Source organism: Durio zibethinus, chromosome 4 (assembly GCF_047325235.1).
Source record: "Durio zibethinus cultivar Kanyao isolate XHJ-2024 chromosome 4, ASM4732523v1, whole genome shotgun sequence".
Lineage (NCBI taxonomy): Eukaryota > Viridiplantae > Streptophyta > Magnoliopsida > Malvales > Malvaceae > Durio > Durio zibethinus.
This window is the reverse complement of record NC_143165.1, coordinates 1,383,106-1,402,851: the sequence shown is the minus strand read 5'-3', so window position 1 is coordinate 1,402,851 and position 19,746 is coordinate 1,383,106. Positions and strand designations below refer to the sequence as shown.

The following is a 19,746-nucleotide window of genomic DNA, read 5'->3' as shown; positions in this document are numbered from 1 at the left end:
TAAGATCGGTTTTAAAAATTAACACTTATTAATTTTGGAATTCAAATCCTAATATTAACAATTCTTTTTTTTATTCTAACTTAGAGTCTTCTTTGTATAAAAAAATTGATCATTGTTGAAATTTGAATTTTTAATTTATTAAATGTCACTTCTTGCAAATTGCGTTCCTTCAAAAAAATTCAAGTGTTTTTAACTAGAGAATTGGTTCATACACCAACAATTATGCCAAATATTCATAGGCAAAATAACTTTGGAATTTTAATGATGGAGAACATGGAAAAGTGATCTTCAATGGCATCAACAGATTTTCATGATGGTTAACCAGATGCATTATTGAAGTGGCTGCGAATGCAGTTTCATTACAGTAATCGAAGAACATAATAAACTAAACGAAAACCCAAACCGAGAAAGAAAAATATCTCCCAAAGATGGAACTTGGAAGACATAATACCTTATTAAAACATCGACCCATAAAAAAAATACATTATTATGCATGCATACATGCAACCATAAAGCCAAAAACGACAAATTATAAAGATATGGGCATATTTTATAAGTTTATTCCATGATCAGCAAATCTTAGTGCAGTAGCAGTGGTGATGCAATGCATGACATTTGCCACCGGAGAAACCTTCAGTTTTACAGACGTACGCACAGTTGTGGTCATGAAAACAATGACCTTTGAACTTATGGCTCTTTGACTCACAAACCCTTGCCTCACCTGGCTGCACCCCCCATTCTACATCAAACAAATGTATATCAGGTCATAGCAAAGGCAAAATGTACATGAACATTCCAAAAATTGAACAACAAAAAATTTTGATAAAAATTTGATCATTCCGTCATTAATATTTTTATATATATTATAAATAAATATCCAAAAATATTGAATTTGCCGCTAGAAAAAACATGAAATTACACTTACGGAAGGCTAAGACAATGAGCAGCAGAAAAAAAATCCCCAACGATCTCTTCTCCATCTCTAGCCTGGCTAGGATCTCTCAAGTAATGAACAATTAGCCTTGCTAATTCTTTCACTTCCGAAACCAGTTATTTCACCCCCCCTATATATAGAGAGAAAAGGTGGGTAGACATTGATGGAATGCACGAATTCCAGTGGCTCATGTAACTAGGATTAGCATTAGCATTAATAAAATATTGTGGGAATAAGAGAGAAGGCGATGAAGATGCGAACCAGTGGAGGCAGACCAGAGACAGTGTCAAAGTAAGAATCAGGTGCTTTCTGCATTGACAAATGAAGCAAACCAAGAATCGGTTCACCTGCTTTCTGCATTAACTAATGAGCCGCCAGGTCGTTCGGTACTGTCCATTACATTAAAAAAAACTTTGTCGTCTTTCTTCCTCGGGCATTGCCTACTCCAGTTAGATAAAATTTGTTTCGATAAAATTCTTTAAAGTTTTATTAAAATAATAAAATCAAAATCAAAATTATAAATTATAAATTATAAATTAGAAAATCTTGTTACATATATTTAATCTCATGTTGAATAAAAACAAAGGTTTTTGAGAATATATATCTGAGTTGAGTTTTGACTTCTGATGACATATGGATTTGAATTTTTTTTCAGACATAAAAACATTTACTATATTTAATATTCACTATATTAAATTAGAAATTAAAAAATTCTTGTTACATATATCTAATCTCATGTTGAATAAAAATAAAAAGTTTTTGAGAATATAAATCTGGGGTGAGTTTTGACTTTTGATGAAATATGGATTTGAATATTTTTGTTATATACATAGAAAGATTCACTATCTTTATTAGATATTATTATTTAAAAATAATAATATAAATTAATTGAATTAAATTTTAAATTCATTAATTTGAAAACTTTAATTTGCACATAACTACTTGAAAACTAAGAATGACAATGAATAATAAATAAATATATGTCTTGCACTATCTGATCCAATTACGTCAAATTTAAATATTTATAAATAGATAATTATCTGATTTAAATAATAAATTTATTATTCATAAAGGATTCAAATAGGATTTAAATAGTACCCTTGCTTATTTGGCATCCAAATCTATTTAAATTTTTTAATGAATAATATTGGATGTTTCTATCTGTGATGTAGAAGAGTTCAAACCTTAGCAAACTAGTTACTGACTCCATTCCTGAATTATTTTATAGAAAGTGACTCTTGTAGTCAACAAAGTTAACATCAGTCCCTGGATACACAACGATCTTCTTTGAAAGTTGTACAATCTTTATTTTAGGGTGAGTAAAATCTCATTTGTTCATATTTACAGAGTTAATTATTTTACAAATTTTTCGTCACCCAAAAAATTATTATCGAACCATTTTCGATGAATTAACAACGCATTTACTTTAATTGGATATCTTGATTTATCGATGAAATTCCGTGGATAATGTTTGACGGCAAAACAATTGGTCAAGCATTATTTTACAAACAGAATTTCGTAGCTAAATTACTACAAGAGAACAGTTCTTTTAACGACGAAAAAATTCTGTCTAAAAGCTTTTAAATCCCTAAAATCCCATCTCATCTCTTTCCCTCTGGCATCCCAAAAAGCATGCATCCTTAAAATCGGGGATTACAATATAAAATCTTATATACCCCTCACCTTATTATTAAAAAAAAATCTTATTACTCTTAAATTTAATAAATGATTATAACATTTACTATAGTGTAGGTAAAAGTGTTCAATGTCCAAGCTGTCCGTTAATGCACATAGTCTTGATTAGAAAATATTAGTTTATTAATAGATTATAACGTTCTTATTTAATTTTAAAATAATAAAATATTATAGATAAATTAAATTATATACATTTTTAATAAAAAATAATATAAATTAATTCACCATGTGTTACATCACATCTTATCTTGTCAAGTGGTTAATTTGATTCATAAACTAAAGAACAAAATATTAACCTTTTGATACCATGACAACAAGATTATCCATCGATAAGGCTTTAACATTTTAATTAAATTGGTTGAAAAATAACCTATATTACATTAAATTTGTAGTACAAATTTAGTCATGAAAATCATATTTATATTTATATAAGTTTTACTTTTGCGTATGGTTATATTGAGTTTGAAATTTAGATTTAATTTTTCCCATTTATAATTGTGCTTGTCGGTAATAATTTGTACATTATATATAGTAAAGATTATATATTTTGGGTTTTTTATGTTACAAGTTTTGAAGTCCCCAATTGGAGAGCTTTGAGAGAAGAAAAAAAAAAGTTTTATCAAATTATGGAATCGATTCTTATACTTTGTTCAAAATCAAAATTTAATCCGTTTATAATAATTTAAATAATTTTTTTGGTATTTAGTTTATGTACTTTTTTTAAATTTGAAATTTTAGTCCAAAATGTAATAAAATTAAAAATCTACCTTTAATTTCCTGATGTCAAAATTTTTTTTACCATGTTTGGCGTCTGAAAATATTTTTCTTTATATTCTCTTTTGTCTCCTCTTTTTGCTTGACCAATTAATTTTCCTAAAAAAACTAGTCACTAATTTATAGATCTAATCTTTATATTAAATTTGTAGTTAGATATGATAATTTATATATTATATCATATAAAATATTTACAATTCACGTATTCATATTATATTTTATATAAAAATTATTTATCAAAATTTGTATCGATACAAAAATAAAAAATATATTTTTTGTTTTGTTAAATCTATTTATAATTTTTGTTAAAATTTTAAATCATGTTACTTTCATTTTTTTTAGCATTTCTATGAATATATCATCATATCGTATTTTAAATATAGATACTTTCATTAATATTTGTTTAACATAATTTACATTTCATTTTTGTAAAATTAAACCATTCTTGCTCACTCTTATTTTTCAATTTAAAGATTTATGTGTACTTTAAAAAAAACTAGAATCTAATTTTTTCAATTTAAATATTCATTTACTATTCAAATTCGTATTCAATAAAATAAGCATTATTATTAAATATTCGATTTTGTTAAAATATTTATTTACTTAACTTTTTTTTGTCAAAATATAAAAACTCATATTCAAATAATAAATTTAATTTTCAAATCCATGTTTCATCCAAAGTCAAAACCGACCTCACATTTGTATTCTCAAAAACCTTTTATTTTATTCAACGTGAGAGAAAATGCACTCTACTAACTCTTCCTTTCTACTTACTCTTAAAATGCCAGCGAGACATATGCTCATATATTGAAATATCTATTTACTTAATTTTTTTTATAAAAATATAAAATAAATAAGGATTAAATTTAAAATTTAAGTTCACTCTTAATTATTTTGTTAGTTCACACTCTTAATTATTAACAAAAAAAAAATTGTTGTTTGCTAAGGTTTAAACTCTTCCACAAACATAAAATTTTACATATTTTACATATATAAATCATAACAGATTGAAATATCCAATATTATCCATTAAAAAATTTAAATAAATTTGGATGTCAAATAACTAAGGGTACTATTTGAACCCTATCTAAATCCATTACAAATAATAAATTTATTATTTTAGTTAATTATCTGTTTATAAATATTAAATATAACATAATTGGATCGGATAGTACAAGATATATTTTTATTATTATCCATTACCATCCTTAGTTTTCAAATAGTTATGTGCAAATTAAAGTTTTCAAATTTATGAAATCAAAATTTAACTTAGTTGATTCTTGTAATTATTTTTAAATAATGATATCTAATAAATATAAAATTTAAATCCTATACAGATATATAAAATCCAAAGCCTTTAGAAAAATAAATAAATAATCCTATGTGGATATATTATACTTTTGCCACATGAAATGCATAGGTAAATGCCACATGTTATATAATTATTGAATTTGACTATATAATTAATTTTAAAATAATTTATTATGGCTAAATTAATTATGTTTAACTATCAATATTCTCGCCTCCTATAAATTAGCTATAATTAATTTGATCATTAATTCAAAAAATCAAAATTTAAATAGAAAGTGAATTAATCATGAATATTTTGCATATTTATTAATCATTATTTATAATTATATAAACATATTAATTTGCTAGAGTAATCTTATATATATATATAGAGAGAGAGAGAGAGACAGACAGACAGACAAAGAGAGACAGAGAGTGTGTCATACACACAAAAGATAACCTCAATATATTAATTTGAAAAAAAAAAAGAACAAAACGAAATAAGTCTATCAATGTATGCAAGTCAATCTTTTATTCGTGAATAGTATCAAATGATGTCATGTGCTAATATCATAATCAACAATTCAAATTTTAAAATTAAAATTACAAACTAATTTAATTTTTAATTTTTTTAATTATCGTCCAAGAAATATTGTTAACTATTCAATGGCTTCAATTTTAGTTTTTTTTTTTTAACTTTAAGTATGAATATTTCTTTCCATTTTTCACAATAAAAGTTTTATTGGCCATTCATAGCTTTAATTTTGTTTTGAATTCTCTGAAATTTTGTATACTTTATTACCTTAATTTTGGGTATTTGATTACAAAAATAAAAAGAACTGATTGGTCAATTTATGTATTTAAAATTTAAACTCTATAATAATATTTAATTAAGGGAGATGAAAATTTTTCATAATAATATGTAATTGATTGATAGTTTGATTCTTAAGATTCACATTTATAAGTGCATATAGTATCTATATAACGGTAATATGATGAATTTGACATATACAACAACTATTGTCAAAATATTTTCATTCATATTCTTCTACTCTTTTTTTCCTTTAATACATTGTTTAAATAATGATCGGACTTTCGGATATTTTACACCAATTTTTTACATTTTATAACAAACTCAAAAAGGATGTTGTAAGATTATAACTTTGTAAGTGTTATTATTTGTTGTGACATGTTCTTTTTTTATTTAGTACTATATTTTTGTAAATATATTTTCCTTGATTAGTTAGTTAGAATTATTAGATTAATCTTAATTATGATTATTTAAGATTTTTTCTTTTTATTTTAGTTTTGATTTACCGTTCTTGAATATTTTTACTATTAAAATTAACTGATAATAAATATTTTCTTTTTGATTTTATAGTTGCAGGGTTTTCATATTAAAAGAAAGAGTTATAATTTTAAAAAAAGAATGTGAATGATGATAAATTTCTTTTATCAAAAGTTTAATTCTTTTTTATAGACCCATCTTATTGACTTTATCTATTTATATATAAGTTGATCTTTTTTTATTTTTTTGACTAATTGATCTTTTTTATTTATTATTAATATTTGACACTTATATGTTTCTGTTTCTTTGATGAATTCATTATCTAATTTTCCAATAAATATTATTAAAAGTCCACTTTTCTTATATTTTTTATTTGATTATTAAGTATTTCATTAGAAATAGTATGGAGAGGGATTATTCTTCACTTATTTTTATTTACAGTTTTATTCTCTTTTTTTTTTGTATGTGATTCAACATAAAATTGAACCAATTTGATATTATTTGAACTTACATTGAATTTTCAATTCAAAGTTCATACAAATCTAATAAATCTTCAGTTCTTTCTTTTTCACACATATATAGTAAATCTATGGGTTTTTTTTTTCTCAAACATATATAATAAATCTTTGGTCCAGATTATACTTCACTATATAATTTTTTTTCCAAAAACATATCTTACAATATCTTAAATTACTAAAATTTTGAGTTTCAATAGTAAAATAATTTTTTTAATGATATAATTTTATGACAAAAATATGTGTATTCAAATTAATAAAAAGGAAACTAATTATTAAAAAGAATCATGCATTTTCTCTAATTGATTAAAAAAGTAGATAAAATCATGTTAAAATCTCAAATTCATTAAGGCAAATTTGATTACACTTATGAAAAAATGTTTAATTTGATTTTTTTTCATTTAACTTTTTAATTACATGTAGTTATTCTTAGATATCATTTGGATATATGCATACATAAATTTTATCAAATGTTTAATGAAGTATTAAATAATATTATTCATTGAATGTTTGAATATTTTAAATTATTAATTTTTTAGGATATCATTTGAATATATACACATATAAATTTTATATTTTGTTAAAAATAATATTTTTATATAATTATATAAAAAAATAATTTATATATAACGCGGATCACAAATTAATTTTAATAATAATAAATCTTTTGTTGTATAAAAAAATTTTGAAATCCAGATTTCATCAAAGGTCAAAACTCACCTCATATTTATATTCTCAAAAACATTTTATTTTTATCGAACGTGAGATTAAATGCTCGCTCCGTTAAAACGCGAAAAGAGACACGTGTCCATCAAATTTTTGCAAAAGTTAGAAATCATGCATTCAATACTATTTATTGATTGCCAAAAAAAAAAAAACTCTTGTTTATTGTTCCCTGGTGCAATGTGTATCGTGAAATCGAGAGATGATTTTATTTTTAAAATCTTAAGCATGTGAACGCAGGATAAATTTTAGATAAAAATTTTTAAATAATATTTATGAAGTTTATTTTTTAAATGTTTTAATAAAAAAATCAGATTGATAAAATGTAATAAAGAATTAATAATATGTAAAAAAAATTAAAAATAATGTTTATAATTTAAATTTGATGTATATTTATTCAATAATAAAAAATTTATTAATATTTTTATTAAAAATATTTATTTAAAAAATATAGTAAAATTTATTAATTTTTTTCAAATTTGAGGTATTTGATTTATTTTACACGATTTTTTAATTTATAATTTTGATTTCCATTTTGTTATTTTAATAAAAAATTTCAAAAATTTTATCAAAAAAAAAAAAAATTTATCTAACCGGGGTAGGCAATGCCCAAGGAAGAAAGGCGACCAAGTTTTTTTATGTAATGGAGTGTACCGAACGACATGGCGACTCATTAGTTAATGCAGAAAGCAGGTGAACCGATTCTTGGTTTGGTCCATTTGTAAATGCAGAAAGCACGTGAACAGATTCTTATTTTGACACTGTCTCTGGTCTGACTCCACCGGTTCTCAACTTCATCGCCTTCTCTCTTATTCCCACAATATTTTTATCAATGTTGATGCTAATCCTGGTTACATGAAACACCGGAATTCGTGCATTCCATCAATGGCTACCCACCTTTTCTCTCTATATATATGGGGGGTGAAATAACTGGTTTCGGAAGTCAAAGAATTAGTAAGGCTAACTGTTCATTACTTGAGAGATCCTAGCTAGGCTAGAGATGGAGAAGAGATCGTTGGGGATTTTTTTTCTACTGCTCATTGTCTTAGCGTCCCGTAAGTATAATTTCATGTAGTTTGTAGCATTGATGACGAAATTATCAAATTTTTATCAAAATTTTTTATTGTTCAAATTTTGGAATGTTCATGTACATTTTGCCTTTGCTATGACCTGATGTACATTTGTTTGATGCAGAACGGGGGGTGCAGGCAGGTGAGGCAAGGGTTTGTGAGTCAAAGAGCCATAAGTACAAAGGTGCATGTTTTCATGACCACAACTGTGCGTACGTATGCAGAAATGAAGGTTTCTCCGGTGGCAAATGTCATGGATTGCATCACCACTGCTTCTGCACTAAGATTTGCTGATCATGGAAGAAACTTATAAAATTTGCCCACATCTCTATAATTTGTTGTTTTTGGCTTTATGGTTTCATGCATGCATGCATAATAAGGTATTTTTTTATGGGTCGATGTTTTAATAAGGTATTATATCTTCCAAGTTCCATCTTTGGGAGATATTTTTCTTTCTCGGTTTGGGTTTTCGATTAGTTTATTATGTTTTTCAATTAATGTAATGAAGCTGCATCTGGTTAACCATCATGAAATCTGTTGATGCCATTGCTGATCACTTTTCCGTGTTCTCCATCATCAAAATTCCTAGTTATTTTACCTATGAATATCTAGCATAATTGTAGGCGTACGTGTCAATTCTCTATTTAAAACGACTTGAATTTTTTCAAAGGAATGCAATCTCAGGCTTTATATTTAGTAAGTTAAAAATCCAAATTTTAACATTAGTCAATTTTGAATTTTTTATACAAAGAAGACCCTAACTTATAACAAAAAAAAAAAAAGAATTATTAGTATTAGTATTTGAATTTCAAAATTAATAAATGTTATTTTTTAAAAACAATTACATAAATCAACAAAATAAAACTTTGGATTCTTTCATTACAAGAAATCTGACATATTGTGATGCTCAAAAAAGTATCGGTAAAACTCCAAAATTCGTCAGTATAGCACCATAAATCTTAAACCGATAATCAAAATGTGTATTCCGATAAATTTTTAACCGTTTATATATCCTTTGTAGGTATAGACCTATACTAATGGTTTTTAAGGTGTCAAAATAGCTTATAGAGATATACTTAAAGTTCAAGACCGTCAATAAATGTATATATATTAGTATAGCATCTGTTATGTGTTTCACCATTATACCTTTTAGCGACGGTTAACACCCATTAGTATAGACTTATATGTTTTAATTTTTCTTGTCTATACCGACGATTAATGGTAGTCAGTATAGACTTTTAATTTTTTTACCTATACTGATGCTTAAAGCCCATCAATATAGATTTGTATGTTTTAGTTTTCTCACCTATATCAATGGCTAGTGCCCGGTAGTATAGACCTATATGTTTTAATTTTTTTGACCTATACCGACAATTAAGGCCTATCAGTATAAATTAGTAATTTTTTTTACCTATATTGATGCATAGCATCCGTTAGTATAGACTTGTATTTTTTAATTTTCTTACCTACATTGATGGTTAGAGATTGTTAGTATAAAATTATATGCTTTAATTTTTTTACTTTTATTGACAATTAGAGATTATCAATATAGACTTATATATTTAATTTTTTATTATATTTTGATGACTGCTAGTATCGCCTGAAATATTCTAACGATCAAATGTATCAGTATAAATGTTAAGACGTTGATAAATTTTTTTAAAAATTATATTTTTAATTATTAATGTTCATTTATTTATAATCATAATATGATATGTTTTTTATATAAACAAAAAAAAATAAAGTAAAAGATATTTAATAACATTAAAACTATAAGTAAATTATTTATAATCCACAAACTTAGTATAAGTAAAAAACTAAAGTCATCGTACCAAGTTTGATAAAACAAACATCGATAAAACAAATATAGATAAAGAGTTACACCACCTCACCCTAAAAGACACAATCATAAGTTTGCACCACCAGACACTTAATAATATTTTGATCACCTTAAAACTTTAATAAAACCCTGAACAAGATAATGTTAAAAAATTTGTAAATGAACAAACAATTACAAAATCATCTCAATAAGAAAAAACATACATGCACCTATTATAAGCCCTTTTCAAAACCAAAATATTTTAATTCATACAAAATATCACAAGTCTTGAAAAGTCAACAAGTGTAACTACATCATATAACTAACAAGCTCAATGAACTCGACTCACTAACAATATTCAACATACCAATCAAGCATAAAAAAACACAATAATCTTATTTCAACAAAGTGCATAATATCCAAAATAAAACCAAATCCCCCTACAAACATAATGCTCCGAGTAAATAAACAACTTCCTAAAATAAATGACCCGATCATAGATTTCTACAAAGAAGCATCTACATAGCATAAAAAAAATCCAATTAGAATTCTTTTAAATTATCTTATATATAAAGAAGGTAAAAAGGTAATCATCCATTCATATACCACTAGAAATAATTTTATAAACATCTTATTCATTCATATATACAGAAAGTAATCATCCATTTACATACTAGCAAAAATAATTTTATAAACATCTTATTCATTAGTGTAATACATGAATGAACAAGAAATAACCTAATTTGCATGTGTAATCTCCTTATTCTTTTAGTTTAATTCCAAATAATAACTTAATGAAACCAACCTAAGATTATTTTAGTTAACAGAACCATCATTAAACAAATATTTTCATTATAACATTCAAGTCTACAACTACAAAGCATGCTTAAATCATAAGAAAGTATTTTCAAAGGAAAAAAAAAGGCAAGAAAACATTTTCAAGGGAAAAAGAGCAGGCTTTAAATCATAGTGTAATTTAATAATTATGGCAGACAATGGGTAATGTTTCAAGATCACAATTACATGATTCAAAATCAAGATTCAAAATTGATTTTGGCATTCTATCTAAGAAACAAGTATTAAGCAAAGCATTTTCACATGTATATCATGTGACGACGAGTTTACCATTTTCATTTTCATTAAGTTGATGACTTAAATTTAAAGAATGATAGTTTTCACGTGTGATTTTTAAAGCCCTACCAACATCAGGAATCTAAGATTAATTCAAAAGAAATTTCAATAAGGTTAAAGATTCATGAGCAAGATAACAATTTATATATATATATATAAACTAAAATAGATGTTATATATACCTTTCTATTCACCATTTGAGTAACAGTATTCAATATATCTATATCTCTTTAGAAAATTATCTTTTAAGTACCGATAAAACAGTGCTTAAAGTTTATTTCAAGTATTTAATTTCAACCTTCAACTCTTGTACCTATTCCTTATGTTGAACCAATTTAGAAAATGAATGACTATATTGTTTAGATGAAGTAGATATTGTACCCATGCAATGAACACACCCTTTTCTCTATGATCCTTTAACTTTTGAATAAACATAATCTTTCTATGAATTCTCTTCACAATTTTGAGTACTAGTTTCACTCAAACCTTGTTTCATGAGTTTCTAAAATTGTAAACAAACATTTTAGTATAAAGAAACTAAACATAAGTAAAAGCAAGAAATAACTAAATTAAATACGACAATTTCAACTACCTTGTCATTCATAACACTTTCATCTTTATGTGTACGAGAAAGAATATACACCTCAGCATGTGATGGTAGAATTTCATTAGCTTTTTATTTTTACAAAGGTACAACATTAATTATTTTAATGATAAATTCGTACATATAAAAAGTAAACTTCATATTCATTTAACTGAATGTGATAAGAAAAATTGATATATGTACCAAGATTTGAATGATTCTTGAAAATGATTTTATTCCTGTGCAATGAAGCTATCTAATTTTAAACCATTTGTCTTGTTTGTCTCACTTTATTTCCTCAAACAAATGAATATGAAAAGAGATTATGATAACATTATAATTATTATCATAGTGTTAAAACAAAATAAATAGTATATTTTGTAAACATTTACCTTCGCTTTATTAGTCAACTAATGTGCAACAAGAAACAGAAATTGACTTTTATCTACTCGAGAATCATCAACCTTTGCAGCTATTTCCTCCAGTATCTTGTGTTTATCATAAAATTTAGCCTTCAATTTGTTCATCCATTTCCTCCATTTATGACCCATGTTTCTTAGTGCCTAAGACTTAATTTTTTGAAATATTTCTTCATAACGAGCTCATCAAAATCAGATTTATGAAATTTAAACTTTGACTATAATTTGAAAATGGTAATTGGAAAGAAAATGTCAATATATATTATATGAATTGCTACTATTAACTAGAAACTAAAAGATTATTGTCATGGCATTAACTAACAACTAAAACATTATCGTATTGATTCCTTTATGTTTTTCACATTCTTCCTTGTTATCATCCAATATTTCATGTAAATTTGTATAATTAATTGGTGCAAAGCTAGGCATTCTCACCATGCTACCAATGAATCGAGTTAAAGAGCAAGATTCATCACCATAGGTATAGCATCATCATTGACCTTAACAACAACATGCTCCCCTTATTCCAAAACCCAAATATCAGCTACATGCTTAAGCATTTTTATGTTGAACATTTTCTACATAGAAAATTACATGTAAAAAAAATAATTAAATTAATTAAAAATTGTAATTGTATAACATTATAACACATAAAGAATTGTACTAACAAAATATAGTGTTTTTATACCTGAATTATGTTCAACTTGTTCATCTTAATCTTCATTATTTATAGATTAAGAAATTGGTTCTTGGGATTCTATAAAGGCTCATGTTGTGAAGCTTTTGGATCTATAGGCACATGTTATTCTTTGGATTATATTTATAGTTGAGAACTAGAGGCACGATTTGCCCTAGTGATATTCAATCATCTACACTTTGCCATCTCAAGTATAATAATACACAAAATATACTAAGTACTATATAACAGAGAACTTGATAGTGGCAAACCATATAAAGTACAAAGTATAATTTAATATATTATATGATCACATAAAATTAAGTAATTCAAGCTAGGAACACAAAAATAAAATATTAGTGAACTATGTCTTACATTGCAAAATCTTAACAACAATTTAAACTATTACATAAAATTAAAAACTATCATCCCCTTTATGTTCATCTATGGGATTTTCTTCTATATGCTTATTTTTCATCTCTGATGTGACTTCTATTCTTTATCCATATAATGTAAGATGATTTACCCTAGTAATAAAATTATATTTAATTTAAAAACTTAAATTAAAATAGTAGCATTTAATTTTAGCACTAAATAAAATTTGATTATGTAAACATTATAGCATATTTTCATTAAGAATAATATTTCAAACGTACATTTATAATTAAACTTATGTATTTTCAAGAGTAGCACAACCAAGATCAATTTCAATTGAATAAGTAAGAAAGAGGCAAAGGATAGAAGGAAAGTAACTCAAAACAAAAAACAAAAATAACTCACTATTGCAAAAAGACAAAGTTTTAAAGCTTGAAAATTTAAACAAGGATTTTAGCTTAAAAGCTAAAAAGATCAAAGGTGAGGTAGAGTGAAATGAGATAAGCTTCATGTAAGGTAAGGATAGTGGGAATAAAATTTTCACTACTTTTGTTTTAATAAGTTTAGATTTTTTAAAAAAAGTTTTCATTCCCAAGATGTGGGAACATAAGGTAAGAATAGTGATCATTAGAGGCATTTTTTGCCAGAAAACACTTTGAATCATCTCTAGAAAATCTTGGCATCTAGTTATTTATGTCATTTGTGGCTAAAAATACCTTGAATAATTCTAAAAATTTTTTTATAGGAAATTATTGAAGGCATTTTTGTCAAAAATACCTTCAATAATCTCTTACAAAAAAATTAAATAGGGTTATTGAAGATGTTTCTGGCTAGAAACGCCTTTAATAATCTCTTAATATTTTTTTGAGTGGATTATTCAAAGTGTTTTTGGATTATTCAAGGTGTTTTGACCAAAAACACATTAAATAATCCCTTTTAATTTTTTAGAGGAAATTATTCAAGGCATTTCTGTCAAAAAATGCCTTTAATAATCTTCTCTTTTTTTTTTGGATCATTCAAGGCGTTTTTATGATAAAATGTCTTAAATAATCTCTTTCAGGCATTTATAAGGAGATTATTGAATGCATTTTTGCCTAAAAAATGCCTTAAATAATTTTTAAAAAAATATTGAATGGGGTTATTGAAAGCGTTTCTAACCCAAAATGCCTTGAATAAATCTTGAATTATTAAAGGTATTTTTGGCCAAAAATGCATTTAATAATCCATTCCAATTTTTTAGAAGGGATTATTCGAAACATTTTCTACCAAAAATACCTTCAATAATTCCCTACAATTTTTTAGAGAAAATTATTCGAGGTGTTTTTTTATGAAAAACACCTTCAATAATATTTTCTCATTTTTTTGGAGATATTCAAGGCATTTTTGTGATAAAACACCTTGAATAATCCTATTCAGGCATTTATGAGGAGATTATTGAACATGTTTTTGCCTAAAAAATACCTTCAATAATCCCTAACAAAATATTAAATGGGGTTATTGAAGGTGTTTTTGACCAAAAATACCTTGAATAAATCTTAGATCATTAAAGGTATTTTTAACCAAAAACATCTTCAATAATCCCCTTTCATTTTTTTATGTGATCATTCAAGGCGTTTTTGTAATAAAATGCCTTGAATAATCCATTGGGGTTAGTCAAGGTGTTTGTGACAAAAAATATCTTGAATAATCTCCTTCAGGCATTTATGAGGAGATTATTGAAGGTATTTTTACTCAGAACATACCTTGAATAATTCCTAACAAAATATTGAATGGGATTATTTAAGACGTTTCTGAAAAAAATACCTTCAATAATCTCCTTCAATTTTTTAGAAGGGATTATTCGAGGTGTTTTCTATCAAAAACGCCTTCAATAATTCACAATTTTTTTATTAGTATCATTCAATGTGTTTTTACCCAGAAAATACCTTGAATATTTTCTTACAAAAAATTAAAGGCATTTTTTTTTGTAAAAATGCCTTTACTGATCATTTTTAAAATTCATTCTCCTATCTTGAACTTTGAAATCTTAAACTGTTATTACAAAGAATGATTAAAAGCTGCATTGCAACCAAACTAAAACCCCTAAACCCATTTAGTTTGCTTTTTGGTTTTTTCATCTCTCATCGCCACCGACCTTCAACAACTGAACGCTATCGCACTTCTCCTTTTACCAGTATGTCCTTATGTATTTTTTTGTATTATTTATATTATTCGATATAGGTATTTTTTTCGTTCCTTACTATATATATTTTTTATTCATTCCACCGTCACCTTAGTCATCTAATCTCCCTTCATTGCATGTATGATATTTCTTTTTTAGTTTTGTTTAAATATTATGGTTTGTTGAATGGTATTATAAACATTGTGTGTATTTTTTTACTTATTATTTGTTTTGTATGGAACTCTTATTTAAGGTAGAAATCACAATATAGCTTGTACTTGTAAAATATTATTGGTTTAACGTATACTAATGTAGTAACTGTAGTATGATTATTACGTACTATGTGAAATTTAAAGAGACAGTTTAGTTTATTTTATATAATTATGATCAAAATAGCAGGTATTATGGAATCTAATAACATACTTCTCCTGCTACTGAACATGAAAAAAACACACCTGTAGTGAAAAAAAAAAAGCAAGGGGACAAAATAAACAAATTAAAGTGATTGACAAGAAAATTCATATCGACTTCAATCAAAGTGGGCAACCTGTGTCTAATAGAGCTACCAAGTTGGCTAGTCATATTGGAGCGATCATCCATAATAGCATTTTTATTACATGACATAATTGATGATGAGTTCCTGATTATCTAAAAGATTATCTATGGAGTCGATTGTGGTGTGTTTATTCAACTATTTCATAAAATTTGTTAAATGATCATTTAATTGATATTCAACGTGTTCATACTAATTGTGTTAAATTTATTAGGAACAGTTCGATATCCCAATTGAGTGTAAAAAATTTATGTTGCAATCGATTGAGAAAGCATTCAGATACTTTAAAAACAGATTGATAACCTAATATATTTTACCATTTGCTGATCATAGTGACATATTGGTTGTTCTATCTTCGTCATATGCAGATGTTATAAATTATCAAAATTAGATAAATTTTGTTCAAGATCGACTATCAAAAGAATTCTCGATACGTATACCTATTACAAAAAATTATTTATAAGATTTTATGTAATATATTCAATATCTTACTATGTGACTTACGTAATTTTTTTCTTTTTTAAAAAATCAAAGAACAACAAAAGAACAATTGGACCAAACAAGTATATTACCATTGAACATCAAGAAAGGGTTATGCAAATGTTAAATATAGGCTTATAAGTATTCATACACTTGTTTTATACTCATAAATGAATATTTCTAAACATTCGTTTAATAAATTATGGTTCTTATATACCATTGATTTATTAGGAATCATCTAACCCCAGCACCGAAGTTTTTAGATGGAGTGTGTGAAAACAAAGACATATACGAAAGGATTAATCGTTTGCAGATAAAGTAACTGAAGAAATAACTAAAAAGATTGCATGTATAACTACTCATATTATCACATATGATGACTTTGTGCTTATATGCATTACTCTATACTCATATAGATTTGTTGTTATAGCCTATCTTATTATTGTTTCAGGATGATTTTGCTACTAAAATTATATCTAGTGAACTGGTAACCTACTATGGTGAAGATCCCTTGTTTTTATTATTAAGAGCGAAAGAAAGACACGATCGAGTTCATAAAGTTGGTAGATTTGTGTTGCCATCAAAGTTTTTTAGTAATCAACTCAAAACCCCTCAAATAACGAATGAACAATATGAAGCAATCATTGAGCAACAAAAGCAAAAACTTGATGACCAAGAGCAATGCCTGAATGATCAATAGTAACGACTCGCAGCTTTGGAGGCAATATTGAAAGCAATGCAACCTAGCATGCTTGTAGGCCAATGGGATAGCATCATCAAGCTAGTACAAGCTTTCGTTGCAAGTCAGGTAGAAAACCCAACCTCTGATACTAGCCATGAAGTATGATTTTGTTTATTCACTTAATATTTATTTGTTTATTATATTTATTGATTTGGTTTTAATACTTATATTTCATTATATATTGTAGCAGGATGTTGAGACTCAGAGAATGACCCTTGCTCAGGCTGCCATTGATGTGTTATCTAATTATGCACTTGATCATTTATCCGAAGGAAAGTGCATTATCATTGAGTTCGAGGATAGGTTATTTGATCATCCATCAGTTTTTTAAATTGGGAGGCTTGAGATTAAGAAATTTTGTACCTAGATGAAATATTAGCTTCTAATATTGTTGTTTATATGAGATTAGCTTATAAATTTAAATATGCAAAGTCAATATGTATTAATCTATGTTACGGTGTATTACCAACTAGTATTGTTGATTGTTATTATGCAACTTCCTATACAGAGATCAAGGTAAGACAAATGACCTATAAATTCAAATTCATTGACCCGAATTTCATTAATTAGCAGAGTGACACTATCATTTTTCATGGTCGTCATGTGGGTCAATGCTTGCAAAAATGGGCCGATTATTTTTTGGTCTCGTATAATGCTGTGTAAGTTATATTCATACAAATAATTATTCCAACCTTACTTGAATTTGAAATGATGCCTAATCTAAGTATATCATTCTTATTATTTTACAGTCGTCATTGACAGCTTATTGTGATTGATACCAATTCCTTAACGTCATACTTATTTAATTTCGCTCAACCAACAATGAAGCCTAACCTTGTTATTCAAAATTTTATAAAAAGGTATTACAAGTTATTATATTTTCTTGTGTTTCTTCATAATTACTTTTATTTTTGTATTAAGTATTTTTTTCTATTTAATTTAGGGGAATGTCTACAGTTGATAAGAAAGTAAAGATAAATTGCTTGTCATTACCGGTAAATGTAAAATTTATTGTTTTATGATAAGTTTGTTTAAATAAATATTTTCTAAACCTACTAAATTTCTTTTTTAGGTACCTCGTCAACCAAGATATACTGAATATGGATATTATGTCTTTCGTTTTATGAGAAAGATAGTTTTATAAGATTTTATGATCACATCATTCAAGGTTAGTATTAATTTCATACAATTATAATATATTTAAAAAAAAGCTAAATTATGTTCTCGTTTATTAACATTTACTTCTAATTTTTTTAATAGTGAGAGAGTAAAGGAAGCTTCATATAGGCGAACTTGATGAAGTCCATAAAAAGTAGGCTGAGTATGTATTATCGTTCACTACACCTTAAGATTGGAGATTGTTGGTTGGGTGTAAATATATGCATTTCATTTTTTATAATGTTTTTAACATGCCATGTTGACTGGATAATTTAAGTTTCTAGATTGGGGTATTGGTTTAATATTATTGGTATATATTTGTTTTCTATCAATTGGCAGCTTATATGAATACACATATATTAAGTACGATTATTTGAAAAAAGTATATTTATATGGCAATACTATCAGCTATAAATTTGGATGTGTGATCAATTTATTGAAATATTATAATATTCGTAATACAAATTTCAAAATGTAATTCATAGTATCACATATATAAACCAAATGGTTTCTTGGCATAAACCTACAATCGACTGCATTCATTTTCAAACATGCTTTTTAAAATGGTAACAACTATTTTTTTCATTTTTAAGTCAAGTCAAATAGCTTAAATTGAAAGCGTTTCTGGCCAGAAATGTATTGAATAATCCCTTTAAATTTTTATGAAACACCTTGAATAATCTCCTTTAATTTTTTAGATGAGATTATTGAAGGCATTTTTGACCAAAAATGCATTCAATAATCTCCTCCCATATTTTTGGGATTATTCAAGGTATTTTTGTGAGAAAACGTCTTGAATAATCGCTTAGAAAAAATTGAATAAGGTTAGTCGAGGTGTTTATGGCCAAAAACACATTTAATAATTCCTTTTAATTTTTATAATGGGATTATTGAAGGTGTTTTTAACCAGAAAATATCTTAATATATCCCTTACAAGATATTAAATGGGGTTATTGAATGCGTTTTTAGCTAAAAATGCTTTGAATAATTTGTGGATTATTCATGGCATTTTTTGTCAAAAACACTTTCAATGATCCATGAATTATTCATTTAGAGGGGATTATTTAAACTGTTTTTTGTCAAAAACATCTTCAATAATCTCAACATTTTTTTTTGGAATATTCAAAGCGTTTTTTCCTAAAAAATGCTTTGAATATTAATCTCAACATTTTTTTTGAAATATTCAAAGCATTTTTTCTCAAAAAATGCTTTGAATATTCCCTTACAAAAAATTGAAGGCATTTTTTTTTGTCAAACGCCTTGTGATCATTTTTAAAATTCATTCTCTTTTTTTAAACTTTAAAATCCCAAACTGCTAATACAGTAAACGATAAACATTATTTTATAAAAAAAATTTTAC

The 19,746-nt window shown here is 25.8% G+C and overlaps 2 protein-coding genes across 2 annotated transcripts; one reads left to right on the top strand and one right to left on the bottom strand.

Annotated features, from left to right (window-relative positions):
• Positions 1–316: 316 nt before the first annotated feature.
• Positions 317–1,087, bottom strand: LOC149519014 (defensin Ec-AMP-D1-like). Its single transcript, XM_089760291.1, has 2 exons — positions 926–1,087; positions 317–739 (listed from the first exon to the last, which is right to left on the bottom strand). The coding sequence occupies exons 1-2, from the start codon at positions 978–980 to the stop codon at positions 570–572; spliced, it is 225 nt and encodes a 74-aa protein (XP_089616417.1). The 5' UTR covers positions 981–1,087; the 3' UTR covers positions 317–569.
• A 7,132-nt stretch (positions 1,088–8,219) lies between these two features.
• LOC111288683 (defensin-like protein 1) lies at positions 8,220–8,583 on the top strand. The gene is made up of 2 exons (XM_022879668.1): positions 8,220–8,274; positions 8,414–8,583. Exons 1-2 carry the CDS (start codon positions 8,220–8,222, stop codon positions 8,581–8,583), a joined length of 225 nt encoding a protein of 74 aa, XP_022735403.1.
• The last annotated feature ends 11,163 nt before the right edge of the window (positions 8,584–19,746 follow it).